This window comes from Eleutherodactylus coqui, chromosome 8, assembly GCF_035609145.1.
Source record: "Eleutherodactylus coqui strain aEleCoq1 chromosome 8, aEleCoq1.hap1, whole genome shotgun sequence".
Lineage (NCBI taxonomy): Eukaryota > Metazoa > Chordata > Amphibia > Anura > Eleutherodactylidae > Eleutherodactylus > Eleutherodactylus coqui.
Genome location: NC_089844.1, coordinates 185,270,284 through 185,288,712, shown reverse-complemented (window position 1 = coordinate 185,288,712; position 18,429 = coordinate 185,270,284). Strand labels below are relative to the sequence as shown.

The following is an 18,429-nucleotide window of genomic DNA, read 5'->3' as shown; positions in this document are numbered from 1 at the left end:
TCCCTTTGCAGTGCCTAAGAAGTTCCAGGTGCTAGCTAGTCTGCCTCTGTTGGTCTGCTGCTCCTGTCAGCTTGTCTGCAGTACTTTGCTATTGTCCGCCAGGTTTTTCCATCTGCCTCAGTTCTGCTTAGTATTGTTCGTGTTGGTTTTTACATCTGCCTTTTCTGTCGGTATTCCACCTTTTCCATCCAGGTACGCCAGCGTCCCTTTTCGGTCCCTAGTGAGAGTAGGGACCGCCACCCAGTTGTCCACCTAGGGTTAGCCAAGAGTGGAGGCATGCAGGCAGGGACAGGGGTTGTGGGTGAGATCTAGGGTAGCCAGGCTGGCTTATCAAGGGTAGTGTACCGTAACAGCTCTTTGCATGTAGTGACCTCTTCTTACGCTTGTGTAGAGCTGGTTGACCACTAGACGCCTCTACGACTCAGAGAAGAGATTTTGCCATGTTAACAACAAAAAAAAGTGACTATTAGAACCAATGGTTTCCTATGGAAATGTTCAGATGAAGAAATTTTAGCTGCACAAAAAGAAAAAAATTGCACTTAAAAAGATAGGACATCAGCAACTGAAATTCCCTGCTGCATGGAAACATAGGTCTTGACCTATCTTTGGTGCGTAAAGTACAGGAGTACCCATAGGCTCCTATGGGAGCTTGAAAAAAAGGAGGGGGGGGGAGAGTTTAGCCCCAAGGGACCCCCTTCATCTCCCCAGGGGTTCCCTTCATCGCCGGGACTCCCTTCATCTCAGCGGGCTTAGAGGGATTCCCCAGCAGCGGGGTTGGAAGGATTCCCCAGCAGCGGGGCTGGAGGGATTCCCTAGCAGAGGGGCTGGAGGGATTCCCTAGCAGCGGGGCTGGAGGGATTCCCTAGCAGCGGGGCTGGAGGGATTCCCTAGCAGCGGGGCTGGAGGGATTTGGGGAATCCCTCCAGCCCTGCTGCTGGGGAATCCCTCCAGCCATGCAGAGATGAATGGAATCCCTGGGAATGAAGGGAACCCCTGGGGGAAATGAAAGGGGGGCCCCGGGGGACCCCTTTCATATCTCTCTCCACCAGCGCATATTTTTAGTCCCTCCTGTTTGGCGTGGAAAGATCGCTGTTGAAGCTCAGAACATCAGCGCAGAAAAATTGTCTGTTTCCGCAGCTAGAATTGTGATTTCTTTTTTTGCGCCGCCCTTAGGCTACATTCACACGGGCGATCACAATTTTTCACGCCGATTTGAGGCGGTTTTTATTCAAAAACTCCTGGCATCACATCTGTGAAATTGCAATCCTAAGGTAGATGTTTCACACGCATCAGAGGGTCGCGATTGTTTCCGATTGATTTCATCATGAGTAACATCACACTCGCATGCACATCACCGTGCGATGGCTTTTAAGGTCCCATTGAAAAAAATGGACGGGACACCCAAAGATTGCGATGCTGCGCGGTACAAATCACTATGTGAACAAGTCCATTCAAAAGAATGGATGTGATATTCGTGAGAGCCCCAGGCATCTTCAACGCACAAAACGTGCACGAGATTCTGGCCCATGTGAATAAGCCCATTATCATATGTTACCAAATCTCCTATAGAAATGAATGGAGAGAGCCGCGCCCACGGCCGTGGCATACCGTATACTTATGTTCGCCACTTTGTATATACAAGGGAACTATCTGCACTTGTACATTTTAGATCTGATCGTTTTCATGTTAATGAATATAAATATTTGCATATATAATGAGTCCTTCGGCAATGCAGATTATAGTATATCCTGCCTACAGACGCTGCTAACTTCTGTACTCAGATAGTGGCGTCTGGATGATCCCATAATGCCCTTGGGGTAGATATTTCAGTCTGGACCTTCGCCAAATTCCAAGTCTTATCAGTAGTCCTAAACACACAAAGCTTAGGAGCTGCCTGTAGCATGGCTCCAAGAGTGACCTCAGCCATCCACGTAGACCTTAATGACTCTTCTTCAGCTCAAGCCCTTCATAATCCGCCTCACTCTTCGTTTCACAAATGTAATGATTTAAGGGCACATTAATTCTTTCTTCTTTCCCCTCTCCATGTACGGCCGCACAGTTATTTTGCATAGGCATTGTTACAGTCTGCCATCTGCAACAGTCAGTGGAACCAGGGTGGTCTATTATGTCAGCCTGCTCACATGATCAAGCTGTGGGCACCTTTCTCCTGTCACTGCAGAAAGATCCCTTTGGTGTCGTCTGTTGGAAATTTCTTAATGGACCCCTCCTCTCTTCCCAGCTTCAATATGGTGAATGGACTGATTGGTTGACAGGGAGGTGTGATCCCTTGCTGGCCAATCAGCCATAACTGGTGGTGTGTATTTATTACTGCCACGCCCTCACATGGGTGCTGGTCATTTTCCTTTCCAGTGTGGGATGTTTCTGTTGTACTCCATCAGATGGGTGATATCTGACGCCTAAGACCCTTGTTTTTCTGTGTAGTTGTTGGCCTATCTCCCTACAGGAAGATATGGGAAGGAAAGATGGAGAGGTGTAGTGGCATGCAAAGCGTGCCATAGCAATTTTTCTAAGCCCTGTTCCAACCAATCCCCACCTTTTGCCACACCCAGTTCCCACCCCTATCAGGGAAGGTGCTTTTAGGGATGGGCATCAAAATTTTGATAACAAGTTCCCTACCTGAATGATTAAATTATGGATTATCCCTAAACTAATAGTCCAACATTTACAATACTCCAAATATATATTATTGTAATCATTAATAGTAGAACAGATAAGTACAGCACCAGAACCAAGATCTAGTAAAGGCGTAAACTGTAAAGGTAACTCAACCCCTGCTATTTAACCCCTTAGTGACCACCCTATAGTGTTTTTACGTCCTGCAGCTGCAGGACGTGTATAGAGGGAGGTAGCGGCGCTATCTCCCTCCATACAGCGCGGGCGTCAGCTGTTTATTACAGCTGACACCCGCGGGCAATAGCCGTGCTCGGCCGTTCGGCCGATCGCGGCTATTAACCCTTTAAATGCCGCTGTCAATTCTGACAGAGGCATTTAAATCCCCCGAACGCTGTTTGGGGGTCCCACACGGCCCCCCGCGGTGAGATCGGGGGATCCGTGCAGGTGTCATGGCAGCCGGGGGCCTAATGAATGGCCCCAGGGCTACCATAGCAGACTGCCTATCAAGCCATCCACACAGGGTGGCTTGATAGACTGCCTGTAAAAAAGCAGTATGACGTAATGCTATAGCATTACGTCATACTGCAGGAGCGATCAAAGCATCGCATGTTAAAGTTCCCAGGGGGACTTCAAAGTAAAGTAAAAAAAAAGATCAATAAAGTTTTTTAAATTGTAAAAAAAAAAAAGTTATAAAAGTTTAAATCACCCCCCTTTTGCCATATCAATTACTAAAAAATCTAAATCATAAAATAAAAATATGTATTTGGTATCGTCGCGTCCGTAAAAGTCCGATCTATCAAAGTAGTGCATTATTTTTCCTGCACGGTGAACGTCGTCCGAAAAAAAAAAATAAAGAATGCCAGAAATACACTTTTTTAGTTACCCTGTCTTCCAGAAAAAATGCAATAAAAAGCGATCAAAAAGTCGTATGTATTCCAAATTGATACTATCGGAAACTACAGGACATCCCGCAAAAATTGAGCCCTTGCTCAACTATGTCGACGGAAAAATAAAAAAGGTATTGCGCGCACAAAATGACCGCAGAAAATAATTGAAAAAAATTAAATATCTTTTAAAAAAAAATACAAGTACTACAGCAAAAAAAAAAAAAAACTATATAAATTTGGTATCGTAGTAATCATACTGACCCATAGAATAAAAATATCAGGTCGCTTTTGTTGCTGTTTGTGCGCCGTAGAAACAGGACGCACCGAAAGATGGTGGAATGTCTTTTTTTTCCATTTCTCTCCGCTAAGAACTTTTAAAAAGTTTTTCAGTACATTATATGGCACAATAAATAGTGCCATTGAAAAATATAACTCGTCCTGCAAAAAACAAGCCCTCATACAGCGACGTCGATGGATAAATAAAGGAGCTACGATTTTTTAAAAGGGAGTAGGAAAAAACAAAAATGGAAAAAAGCAAAAAAGCCCGGTCACTAAGGGGTTAAGTTTGTACTACCAAGTACAACTTGTATGATGGGAGTTGTCAGATCACAAACAAGAATGCTACTATCCATCATCACATACAGTGAGTACAGGACTGATCAGAGGCAGCCAGTGGCAATGATATTGTGACTCACAAGTGTCGTCATCTCTAATTAGTGTTGAAGTTTTCTTCTCCATCCAGTCCAGATTGACATGACAGCTGCTCCCGGACATAACTTGTCTTTTCAGAATTTACCACATAGATGTCTTTGGCTCTTTGCTTTTTCATATCCATAATCCGTATATCTAATAAACAAAGAGCCTACAGGCTTTTTCTTGCACCACACTTTGACCCTTTGTGTGACCTTCAGTGGATGATTTTGGTGTCATTAGATTTGTGAGCTCACCTCCGCCATAAAATCGTAAAATTTGAGTTTGACACATGGAGTGACCAGGTGAGGTCAAAGTTCCTATGTTAGGTCTAGCGGCGCTGCTGTGCTTCAGCCAACCGTGCCGCTAGGGAGAGTCAAGAGTTGCTGAGCGATGTTCATATCATGTGCTTACAGCCTGACTGTTGTCATGTCCCCAAAACATGGAAGACCGAGCCGTGGACGGCCAACAGTGGAAGCCGAATCCTCGGCCCGGCAGTTCTTTTCCGAACATTGTATGTTCACGTACCGAACATCGGGTCAATCTAGTTAAGATAAACCCTTACCATTGCCACATATGGCTTCCCCTAAATACTGTATAACAGTGCTGCTCACAGCACCCCGAGTAATACATACCAAGCGGCACTGCCTCCCTGTAATGAACAATGACCTGCACCGTCCCCTGTAGTAATAAATAGCCTTACTGCCCCCTTGTAGTAATAAATAGGTGCCCCAGGGGAGACATCAGCACTACGGGGAGGGGGGGCACAGGGAGACATCAGCACTATTGGGGGGCCACAGAGAGATATCAGCACTATTGGGGGGCCACAGGGAGACATCAGCACTATTGGGGGGCCACAGAGAGACATCAGCACTATTGGAGGGCCACAGGAAGACATCAGCACTATTGGAGGGCCACAGGAAGACATCAGCACTATTGGGGGGCCACAGGGAGACATCAGCACTATTGGGGGGCCACAGAGAGACATCAGCACTATTGGGGGGCCACAGAGAGACATCAGCACTATTGGGGGGCCACAGAGAGACATCAGCACTATTGGGGGGCCACAGAGAGATATTAGCACTATTGGGGGGCCACAGGGAGACATCAGCACTATTGGGGGGCCACAGGGAGACATCAGCACTATTGGGGGGCCACAGAGAGATATCAGCACTATTGGGGGGCCACAGGGAAACATCAGCACTATTGGGGGACACAGTGGAGATGCCAGTACTATGAGGAGGGCCACAGAGGGAAAGACAGCACTATCGGGGACTGCAGGGGGATGCCAGGACTATGGCGGACTGCAGGAGCTGGGGGGGGGGGGCGGGGAGGTGCCAGGACTATGGGGGGCTGCAGGGTAAAATGCAGAACTATGGGGGACTTCCAGGGGGACACCAGTACTATGGAGAGTTCAGGTGGGATGTCGACACTATGAGGGGCCATGGGCGGGACATCAGCAGAATGGGGAGGGCTGCAGGGAGAAAGCCAGCACTATTGGGGGCTGCAGGGTAGGCCGCCCATATTATGAGGAGCTGCAGGAGTAATACCAGCACTATGAGGGGGGCCACAAGTGGGATGCCAGCACTATGTGGGATAGCAGAGGGGGTTCCAGCACCTTGTGGGGCCACAGAGAGGACCCCAGCACTATGGGGGTGAGTGCGAGATTCTTTGGGATAGGGAGAGAGTGAAGAGACCGGTCATGGATGGAGAAAGGCTTCATGGCAGTTTGGACCCAGATAAAAGGGGTCCCTTTCCGAGTTCTGCTATGGGGCCCCATGACATATATGTACGCCCCTGCCAATGGGGCTCTAAATCTAATGTCTCTGGTTACATACACACTGGTGCCAAGAAGCCAGTTAACCTCTTACTACTGTATGTTCATGGACAAGGGGGGGGGGGGGGGGGGGGGCTGGAGTGCTCGAAACCCAAGCAAGCAGGGGTTCAACATACCATCTCCGAGCCCACGGGACCCCAGTATTTGTCACGTGAAATAATATGTAGGAATATGAACAGTAATATGAGACGAAGATACTTCTGGATCCGTTAGAGAAATTCATCTTACAGGGTCAGCAATTCTCTGTCCGCTCCCCCCTCTCCACATTGATTGGTCACATGTGGAAAATTCTACTGTGAAACCTCGTTTTTATGTCAGTGCCTTGGAATGAAGTCAAAGACGTGAATAATATAAAGCAGACGGGGCGGGAGCCCCCACAACTGCACTATGGAAAAGAACGGCCCGCTAGCGCTTGTAGCGAAATACTGCCACCTTGTGGAGGACGGATGAATGACGGTCAGACTTTGTAAACGTCCACTGCAAATGATGACATATCTACAGTTCTTAGAACCTCCAGCGCTCATGTGTCAAACTCAAGGCCCGCGGGCTGAATCTAGCCCTCCATGTCATTTTATATGGCCCCCTATGAGGGCTGGAAGCAGAAGGACCTGCTCCCCACTTCCCAAGGCAATTCTAGCCAGCCCTCCAAGGGCATCCTAGACGCCCTCCAAGGTAGGAAGCTCCGTGCTAAAGAGGTGGAAGGGGGGAAACCCCATCATAGTGCACAGAGCTCCATAGCCGTCTTAAGAAGTACCTACAGTGGGTGGACAAAAATATGGAAACACCGTATGAAAGACATGCCTTAAAATCGGTCTCTACATATCTTGTTGGAATATGATTTATAAGCCCATGTTACTTAAGTGGAGGTAATATGACACAGATGCCGCTGAGCAGAAGTGAACATCTGCCAAAGCAACAAGGTTCCTTTGGTCATGGGTTTGAGCCAGCTGGCTCCTTAAACCACCCAGGGCAGGGAAAGAGGTGAAGTAAACACAAATTTGGCTATTTTAACCTTCATCAGTGCTGAATGCAACAGATTTAAAAAACTATACCATGATCTTTGATAAATTTGTGGCATGTCACAGTGAGGGAAGGAAAAAGCCACTTTTAAATCTCACCCTGAGATCCTCAGGGTGGGCCATCAATAGTGTTTGGCAGGGGTCACCACCCGGGATCCACTGTTCACTAGACTATTGTGTTCATACACTGAGATGATTTCTGCAGGAAGCAGACAGCTCCATTCTTACTGTAGTGGCCAGGCTTGGTATTACAGGTATTGAAGTGAAAAGGAACTTTGTCTGTAATACCAAGCCTGGCCACTGCAGTGAGAATGGAGCTGTCTGCTTCCTGCAGAAATCAGCTTAAAGCACAAGCACCATAGTCTGATGAACAACTGATCAGCAGAGATCCTAGGTGGCAGACCTCTGCCAATATACTATTTATGGCCCATTCTGAGAATTTGGGGTCAATGGCCTTTTTTAAAGACAGCATGTGATAGGTCCAAAAAGTATTAACAAACAATTAATGGCAACACAAAATGCTTGTTTAAAAAACTATGAAATTCAAGGTGGGTTTTTACAGGTCCAAACAAAATGCCAGAAAAACTGCATGAAGGAAGCCTAAACATTCCTGCCCGCACCGGCCTTCAGTGAGATGGCATCCTGTGCAAAAATTGTTTTGGCACCCCTTCCTGTCCTTTTAAAAAAGATATGTATTGGATTGATGGGCAGTCTGCCTGTATCCTGCTTTTGCATCAATATAACAGCTTACCCACACCACAACAACTCTGTGAGTAAATACCGTACCAGAACCAAGCATAGAAGACAAATACAACACCAGAGCCATGTTTATAACATAAATACAGCTTCAGGACCCACATGACATAAATACTGTACCAGAACTAAGCTAAATACATAAATACAGCCCCAGAACCAAGGTCAGTGCACAAAAACAACATCAGAACCATGGTCACTCACTACATAAAGACAGCACCAAAACCATGGTCAGTACATAAATACAGCCCCAGAACCAAGGTCAGTACATAAATACAGCAGCAGAGCATAGCTGGATACATGAATAGAGCCCCAGAATCAAGATTATAACATAAATACAGCATCAGAACAGCACAGTATATAAATTCTGTACCAGAACTAAGCTCAGTACATAAACACAGCACCAGAACCAAGCTCATAATGTAAATTCCGCTCCAGAACCAATTTCATAACATAAATACAGCACCAGAACCAAGCTCAGTATGTAAATTCAGGCTCAGAACCCACCTCAGTACATACATGCAATCTCGCTAAGGCCTTCCTTGTAATCCTATGTGCTAATCCTGGCTAGCCACTCTGATCTACTCTGAGTATACAGATGATAGTGCCCGAAGGCGGACCACTGAATCTATATTGTGACTACGGTCTCAGCTAATAGAGCTTTCTGTATCTTGAAGGTGTCGGTTACAGCGTATACAAGCAGATCCCATCTTATCGGGACTGCCTGACATCTGGAAGGAAAGCTCCTGCTACGTCTAATGTACTGGGGGCCGTATAAGGGTGGACCGCAGGGGGCTTCACGGATTGTTTCCAGGCTCCATTTCTCAGCTGTGAATTTGCTTGGCGGCTCGGTGAGGTTTCTTGTGTTTGCTCTGGGGGCCAGATGTTCCTATGACATGAATTACTTCCACAGGAAGGGCGCATTTCTAGCAAATGTTCAGACTCCGGCCATTAAAGTGATTCTCCACATTTCGGTTTTCTTCTCGCTTCTCTGGTGATTTTTTGGGATAAAAATAAAAACAAAAAAACTCAGAAAAAGCGCACGCAGTTCTTCGATGCTAGCGGCAGTTTTTACCAGCTTTTATTTTCGTGGCCTTTTTTTTAGTCACCCGTAGGTTTTTCTGTGACCTTTTTTTTTTGCCTATTGAGTAGCCAATCGAAAAACACCCCAAAGATAAGACCCAAAGGGCGCTGCGATGCGGAAAAAAAGCCATGGTGCAGGGCTCAGAAGAACACCACCTCATGCGTCAAATATAGGAGCTGACGGGGATGGGGAAGACCTACCTCGAGAGGGGAGAGTACAAGGAACACCAACCCCCAATCCCACAATCTGCTGCAGATCCCTCCGCCTCGGGGTGAGTCTTCCCCTGCTTTGTTTTGCCCCTATGTTTGATGCATGAGGTGGCATATCCCTGGGTGAGGGGCCATATATTTGACCATATCCTCAGGACAGTTCTTCAATAAATCTGTAGGGGTCAGTCACCCAGGACCCCCACTGAACAGCTGTTTGCTGGACTGGTGCACTTGTGCACTGAGCTGGTTTGGGCAGGAAGCAGACAGCTCTGTTCTTACTGCAGTGGCCAGGCTTGGTATTACAAGCCAAGTTCCCATTCAATTTCCAAAGAAAAAAAGTGTAAGGTCCAAGGAACCTGGAGGCCAAGGAAGAAGTTCCTACGAGTCTCCATCTTTAATTTCAGTAAATGAAAAATGTCTTCCATCATGTATAACGCGACGTGTACCAAGGCCCTTATTTCCACCATACATCCAAAAAATGCAGCCAAAAAGTGTGGAAAAAACATTGTTTGTAGGATGTTCCATATTTTGGTACTCACCTACTGCTAACATCTGCATGCAGACTTTTTTTTTGCCACAAAACCAAATAAAAAACGCCAGAAATGTAGTGTTTTTGCAAAAAATAAAACATACGTATAACGCCAGCCTTATAATTGGAGCTTCATACAGCCCAAAAACTGCTAATAAATGTGCGCCCGCTGTCTGTTAGGGTGGTTGCACATAGCGCTCTTTCACACGTGCCAATAACTGCTGTCTATCTCTGTGTTCTCAGGAGAGGTTGAAGGCATCGTCTGCAGACAGGGAGACAAGATTTACATGAACCAAGACGTTTGGAAACCAACTCCATGCCAAATCTGTGTATGCGATGGTGGCGCCATCCTGTGTGACGACGTTCCATGCCCGGATGTCGTGGGCTGTGAGAACCCTGAGATCCCCCCTGGAGAGTGCTGTCCGGTGTGTAGGGGCTCATCCGGGGGGCGCACTACTAGCTTCGGTAAGGTTTTCTCCCTTGTACTGATGGCGGTGCTTGTCATAATATCGATTATATGATGACACGATTTATGTGCACATTGATTTAAGGCTCGTTCACATGGGGGCATATGTGAGCCGCGGATTACACGCGCAATTTTTGAACACATGACTCGCACTGAATAGAACCCACTGATTTCAGTGGGTTTATTCATATCAGCGTATTTTTTCTCAATGTGTTTGGTGCGTTTTACGCACTACAATAGACCATTGAAGCGAATGAGCCGGAGCAAAGATGGGGAATTCACTGCATATTTGCACAGCATATCAATTGGCCATTCTGTATACCTGAGCTCCCGCCCCCTCTCCGACCCTCGCCACTGTTTGCAATGGGAGGGTGGGACAGGGCGGAGCTAAGTTCTGGCCCACCCCCTCCCATTGCAAACAGCAGAGAGTGGGCGGGAACTCAGTGCACTAGCTCCTGTCCCATCCCACCTCCTCCCCATGCAGAGAGGGGCAGCATATATCGGCCAGGCATGAAAATCTGACCCATATACACCCGTCTGAATAAGCCCTAGCCATACTAGTGATGTCTATCATTCTGCACATTTTTGTACACTTGTCTGCCTTAGGGCTTATTTACAGGGGTGTAATCGCATGCATGCGCACAATCGTGCAGCGTTTTTGTGGGCTTGCATGTTTTCCCTTTTTTGCACATGCACATGCTTCCCTTGATTTCAATAGGCAATTAATGTTAATTAGTTTCATATGTGCTCTTTTTCAATGCATTTTTTTCCTAGGTAGTACACGTGCAATTGCTCACTGCTGCCCCCTATTTGTCACTGCAGAGATAGCCGAGCGCTTGTACTCAGATATCCCCATCAGCCCCATAGACATGTATGGAGTGACAGCAGTCCTTCTGCCCTCCTTTTATCTTCCTCATCACTGTTGCATTTGGTGAAGCAGCAGCCGCTGACAGCATTATGTACGGTATATTTATACTTCACCTGCAACCACTTCAGAATTACACATAAATGTCAGGACCGGCTTAGAATCTGGTAACTTGTATATATGAAGAACTGCCGCCGGCTCTTTATATGTACTTTATTGTCCTCTGATTTTTGCATCTCGTTATAATAATCAAATGATTTTCTTTTGTCCTTGCAGGTAGAGGACTAAAGGTGAGTAAGAACTGCACTGTTCATTGCATTATATCTGCACCCATCTGCACATACACAGGGGCAAAGTTATCAATAGATTTATGACAGTTTTCTGATGTATATACTGTGTCACACACTTTCTCTGCACATTACATGGGTGCGACTTCAAGGGGTTAAGCTCTATTACTCACTCTGTCTTACACTCACATTTCAATCAAGTTGCAAAGATAAAAGAAAGACAAAATAAAAAGACAGATAAATGCAAAACCGTGATGAGAATAAAAAGGAGAAATACAGAAACCTAGAACTTACAGGACATTCTAAAGTCTTTGTTCTTGAGGGTGGATAGAAAAAAAAGGTGCACATTCCAGCTGCAGAGCTACCCTCATCAAATGTGGCCCTGTCCATTGATCTGCATAATTGTTTATACTCTCCACCCTGAACTCCAGATATATACTGCCCATTGGTCCATTAAGCAAATCCCTGGCCTAGGACTGGACAGCCAAGTAACAAAAGCCAAACCCATTGTATATTTAAGTTCATCTTCTTGTATGTCCTCCCTCTAGCCGGTGATGCCCCACTGACTCTTTTGGACCAGCAGACTAATAAGCTTAAAATTAAAATTTAACTTTTATTTATTCACTTAAAAAGTATGAAATAGACAAACAAACATACACATATATGTAGTGGATTCTGTCTCACTTAGAGATCTCAATTCCTCAATCGAAGATTTCGGACAACTAATGTGTCCAATTACTAGCAAGCTAATATAGTGCGTATATTTTACGCGTGCCCTCAGGTAGAGTGGCAATTCTGAATAATTCACAGGCCCTCCCGGCCAAAAACACACCAGTGGCGGTCGATTTGTATGATATATTTTGACCGCAACAAGTGTTTAATAAGTTCCCTACGCGTTTCACCCCCAACCACACAGGGGCTCCTCAGGGGCCAATAGTTGTACCAGGAATCAGTTTATGGCAAGTGGTTATGGAGAACAAGAATGTCGTACGAAGGTCAAATCACCTCCCTCACGTACCTATTCGTTAGTGATCGGCTAGTATGTTTCAAAATTATTTGTTAGTGATTAGCTGGTATAATCTTCCCACAAAAACAATCGTGGACAAAAAAAAAAAAAAATCAGACAGCCCGGTGATGGGGCTGTCTGATTTAGATGGACCAATTTGCATCTGGCTTCCTCCAGTTTGTCCAGACTGCAGACAAAAAAGACAAGGATAGGAGAGAGATCCCCTACTGAGCTCCTGCCTATTTCAAACAGCAGACCAAATGGACTGTCACAATGTAGTGCAGGTATGGCGTCACCTGTTGTAGCCACCACTGGAGGGATGCATGGTCCAGGGGGAGCCGAGGTCTGGTTCACAAGATGGCGGTGTAGTACAGTCGGTTCAGTCAGAGGAGTAATCAGCCGAGGTCTGGTACACAGAAACAATCTTCCAGGTAAAGGTAGAAGCAAGTCTACAGGCTGAGACACAGATCTCAATAAATACGCAAGGAAGGAGGGAACAGGGCCAGGTTTGTATAGGAGACTAATTGGGGAATGTGCATGACATGGGGTGGACTAAACAGGGAAAACACAGAGCCAGGACATGAAACAGGAGACAAGGAACGAGGAACACAGGGGAGCTATCCAGCATGCTGAATATCTCCATATGGAGGGCTGCCACCCGGGGAGCAGGGGGTCACATGTTCGAATCCTGAAATGGACCCTGGGCCCACCAAATATATGCATGTATACACAGGCATGATACATTTTCAGTCCGCACTACATTAAAAAACAAAGGGGAAAATTTAAGGCCAGTATTTCAAACACCAGTCTTAATGTAGCTTCCACTGGTACACGATGCGCCTAATACAGTGTTCCCCAACTCCAGTCCTTACGCCCCCCACAGGTCAGGTTTTCTGGATTTCCTAAGTGTTACACAGGTGATGTAATTATTGTCTTACTATAGGATATCCTGAAAACAGGACCTGTTGGGGTCCTTGAGGGCTGGAGTTGGGGAAGCACTGGCCTGATACATGAAGGGGCACATGCCCCTTCATACAATTAGACTCATCTCGTCTCCCCAGTTCACCTGGATAGAAGTCTATGCTAGGTCCGAACTGGCGTATATTTCTGGTAGAATTTGTGCCAGTCTACGGTGTAAAGTACATATAAATATGTTGGCCCAGGGTGACCACGCCCCCTCCAGACAAACCACACCCCATTTTAGTACAAGCAAGTATTGCAACAAATTTGCACATTTCTTTGGCCAAAACTGGCTTAAAAAGCTTTGTTAATGTCCATGATGGTATTTCTGGCATATTAAGAAGCTCCTGCGTGGCTTTATCTGACACCTGAGCAGAAACATAACGGTACAAATGTCAGGTCTGGGTTTTTAAATTCTGCTCCATATTCCTCATCAGGGTCCTCTATCCTGACACGGGCACTCCCAGCTCGGAAATCCTACTTCAATGTGTTCAAAATCAAAATTGTTTACTGCTCGTTGCCAGGGAAACAGACCGGCTCTTGTATGGATAGAAGTAGCAGAGGCGGCCGGCGCTTGCGCACTTTCATAAAAATCTGGTGGCCGGGATCTCTAGAGCGCACGCACATTAACTTACAGCCCAGCCACCAGCAACTACTGTGCTCCATTTCCCCCCATGGAAGAGCTGGTCTGTTTCCCTGGCAACGAGCAGTAAACAATCAGAGGAATCAATACCTGCAATATCTGGAGAACGGAGCACTTTGGAAATAAACATCTTATGGGCGAGGGCGTTGGTTTGCGACTTCAAACACATTGAAGTAGGATTTCCAAAATTGGAATATCTGGTTTAGTCAATGAGGTTGACTAAAGAAACTACAGGTATGTTCAGACGCCACTGCTGTCAGGGCCGGGTTCCTCTGCAGCGTCCCACATGCGGAAACCAGCTCTGCCGTGTCCAGGCGGCCTAAGCTTGGTGTCGCAGTAATCATGGCGATCAGATAAGAACGTCATCCCGTTATTCTTACTGAATGGTGAACGCTGTAAAAACAAAACCAAAAACAATGGTGGTATTTCTGGACACTTTTTTTCCCATCTCCTCCCCCAAAAATGTACTAAAAGTCACATTATACGGACCCCGGAGTGCGGCCGGTAAATATATGACTCTTCCCACAAAACACACAAGTCCTCATAGGACTGTCAGCGAGTTCTGGATCTGTAATGTCAATCACTTAGTCCTTAAGGCAAAATATAGGCTAGTCACTAAGGGGTTAAGAAACAAAGGAGCATCTTGTGTTCCGTGTATCGCGCAGTCCTGCTGTGTTATAGAGTAGGACCATACAGTGTTGATGCGCCGTATGTCTCATCATTCCTCCATTGTGATCTTACATGCATGTTTTTCTTTCAGGGCCAGAAAGGAGAGCCCGGTGACGTGCCCGCGGTAAGTTCTCTCACAGTAGATTTATATGTAGTCATGTAATAAGAGCTCTACAGTCATCCCATTAAATTATAATATCAGGTTCCGTCATGAACTTGGCGGTGGTTTTATCCACAGATTTTTTTGGAAAAAAGCTGCAATTTTTGTCTGAAGCCAAAAGCTATCAGATGTGAAATATTCTTGTATAAAACCCACAAAAGCATTATGGCGGCTGCTTAAGCCTCTTCGTCCGGCCCGAGGGTTGGCCTTGGAGGTCCCTTCCAACTCTACCAGTTTAGGATTCTATCAAACAGAGGCTGGACCGACATCTGTCTGGGATGATTTAGTGAATCCTGCACTGAGCAGGGGGTTGGAACAGATGACCCTGGAGGACCTGATGACCCCGGAGATCCCGATGACCCTGGAGGACCTGATGATCCCGGAGATCCCTTCCAACTCTACCATTTAATAACTGATTCATCTCTAGAATACTTTAGTCTTCTTTTATACAAGAGTATTTAACATCTTATAGATGTTTCTAGCCAACAGAGTGGCATCGTGTCCACCTCATGGTAAGAGACGTTCATCAGAGGTCTATGTAACGGGTGTGGACTATGGCGCCATACACGGGGAGCCTTCGCACAGTACAACGGGAAAACAAGTCTGTACTAAATGTTTGGTAACAGAAGTAATAAAGACAAAATATACTTCAACCAGTAAGTAAATAGCAAGACAGCTTGTGTCGCAGTGGGAAGCTTCTGTGACGTAAATATAAGTTTGTGAGAACTCCAGTTTGTATATTAGGGGTTGTCCAGCTGTAAACTGTTGATGGCCTACCCTATTGGTGACCTCTGCTAACCAGGATCTGAACCAATCAACTGTCCACTAGGCCAGTGCGCTCATGCACTGTGCTGATTTCTGCAGGAAGCTGACAGCTCAATTCCTACTGCAGTGTCCAAACTTGATATTACAGGCCATTCACTTCAATGGGAACTTTGCCTGTAATACCAAGCCTGGCCACTGCAGTGAGTATGGAGCTATCTGCTTCCTGTAGAAATCAGCACTCTGGCCCAGTGAACAGTTGATTGGTGGTGTTTCCACATGGCACATCCCTGCTGATCTACCATTGATGATGTATCCTGAGAACCGGCCATCTAGAATTTACAACTGGACAATTCCTTCTAACACTTATAGAAAGTTCCAGATATTTAACCAAGCTAGTCTGGTAGGTAGATACTTGCAGTCAATCTTTAGAGTAATCTATATCCATAATTATCTCACTAACAGTTTCCTTTTTGGCCAGATACTTCCTTTTCTGAGTTTGACCATACTCACACATCCATGTGCTGTTCGATGTGCGAGACACTGCATGTTTGCCTATTCTAACCACATCCGACAATTGGCCTGCAATAGGACAAGCAGTGATTTTTCAGACTTGGACTATCAGTCTTAGGGCTCCTGCACACTGGTGAGAGTGATATCAGGGCTAGAGGGCTTCCCCGAGAGTGGGGGCATGGCTAGAGAGGAGGCGGGGCTAGAGGGGTTCTCATAGTGATTCTTCTCTAACCAAGAGGGGGAGCTGGGCTAGAGGTATCCGCCCTCTAGCCCCACACTCTCGCCCCACGCCATGAGAAAGTCCTCTATCCAAATATAGGGGAATAAGTAAGAGATCCCCTGTAGCTCTGCCCCACTTTCTCTCCTCATTATGGGGGATTCTGAAGCTTTTTCGTGATCTTCTCCCATTGATTTTGATGGGGCCAGCACTGCTGCCGCCGCTCCATGCATGGCAATGGGCGATATCACAGATTTTTTTTACCGCAACTTGCAGTGAGTGAAAACATCGTAAATGAGAAGGAAACCATTGAAAACCATTGGTTTCATAATCATGCGTTTTCACTCGCTCTCACATCGCTGGAAAGTCTATCGCCAGTGTGGAAGAGCCCTAAGGCCTCATGTCCACGGGGAAAATCAGATCCGCTGCAGATTCTCCATGTAGAATCTGCAGCGGGTCCCTCCTGCCCCGCGGACATGAGCGCTGAAAATAACAATAAATAAGAATAAACTCACCTCCCATCCGCTCCGTTTCTTCTCTTCGCTGCGGCGTCATCTTCTGTGCGTCGCGGCCGGATCTTCTTTCTTCAGCTCAGCGGATGTGCAGGATGACGTCGGTGACGTGCCCCGCGCATGCGCCGGCCCGAAGCAAAATGATCCGGCCGCGACTGAGAGAAGATGGCGCCGCGGAGAAGAGAAGAACCGGAGCGTGTGAGTAAACTCTGATTTTTGTCTCCCGCGGATCCGGACGGCTTCCATAGGCTTCAATAGAAGCCCGCGGGAGCCGTCCCCGCGGGAGACCCGCATGAAAATGGAGCATGGTCCGGATTTTTTCATGCTCCATTTTTTTTTAAATTCCTTTTATTGACGATCCGCGGGTATTTATCTACCCCGCGGGTGGTCAATGCATCCCTATGGGATGCGGATCCGCGGGCAGAAGAAGAGTTAAAATCCGCTGCGGATTATAATTCTTATTTTGCCCGTGGACATGAGCCCTATGTCCATGGGCGTGATTTCGCCAGTGGTAGACCGCCGGCGAATCACGCTGGCCGATGCTTTCCATAGCATTGCTATGGAAAGCGCCAGCACCTCTCCACGAGCGGAGAATCATTGCGATTCTCTGCTCGCAGCGGTCAATTCGCAGCATGCTGCGAATTGCCCCGATTCTCCGCGGCCAGCCTATCTATCAGATAGGGCTGACCGGCGGAGAATTGTCGGCGGCTCCCGCGGCGGAGATCTGTCACGGGACTTTGCATCGCCCGTGGACAGGGGGCCTAAGTAAAAAATTGCAATTGTGAATGAACCCATTCAAATGAATGAGTTCTCTTTCTGTGTGAATTCTATCCAACCTGCTTCCTCTACCGGTTGCTGCAGGGCTCCTCGTTGCTATTAGTATTCATCACAGGTGTCTCCTTGGACATAAGCTGTATTCCTCACTGATACATGGAATCCACGTTACCAGCAGTCCTGGACACAAGCCTCTCCTTCGCTGGCCTTACCCAGGCTGTGGTGTCATACTACTGTCCGAGAAAAAGGCTCTGATCTTATATGCTCAGTCTGTAGCCAATCGGCAGGGTGGTTAAGGTCCTGGCAACACACTAGAATCAGAGCTAGAGTGAATTAAACCATCTGACCTCTCTGAAGGTCCTGTAACGGCCATTTACAAAGCACAATAGTAATACTGTACATGTACAGATTGACCCCTTACATACCATATGTTGGGAGGATCTCCATATGTATACCTCTGATGGAAGTCTGTGTTATATCGCACTGTACAGGCATACAATAAGATATATTGCAGATAGACCCCATTGTAAAAAAATGTAATGTATACCACACAGTAAACACTTATACTGTATACCACTAAGAAATGTTGTACTAATGTATAACCTCCTAGCGAAGGCTAAAAGGACAATCTTCTTTCTGTCGCCAGGTGAATAGACCCCTATGGCTACATTCAGCATATATACTGGGAGGTCTTCCCATTGCATATGCCAAAAGTAGGGTAAAAAGTGACGTTAACAGAGCCTAAAGTGATCTTTATGTAAAGGGGTATTCTGCGACTTTTACAATTTTTTCTATTGATGACCAACAGGTCATTAATAAATGATCTACCACCCACCACTCAGATCCCCTCCGATCAGCTGATTTCCAGGGCTGCTGTCACTGCGGTTAGAGCAGGAAGCAGAAAGCACTGACCATACTGCAATGGCCTAGGTTGGTACTGCAGCATGGCTTTC

At 46.5% G+C, this 18,429-nt stretch overlaps 1 protein-coding gene across 1 annotated transcript in view; it reads left to right on the top strand.

Annotated features, from left to right (window-relative positions):
- The window catches only part of COL5A2 (collagen type V alpha 2 chain), a 145,408-nt gene that overhangs the window by 38,558 nt on the left and 88,421 nt on the right, over positions 1 to 18,429 (top strand). Inside the window, exons 2-4 of the mRNA XM_066577088.1 lie at positions 9,886 to 10,107; positions 11,250 to 11,263; positions 14,630 to 14,662. Of these exons, the coding sequence (XP_066433185.1) occupies positions 9,886 to 10,107; positions 11,250 to 11,263; positions 14,630 to 14,662 (269 nt within the window). The remainder of the gene's footprint in view (positions 1 to 9,885; positions 10,108 to 11,249; positions 11,264 to 14,629; positions 14,663 to 18,429) is intronic.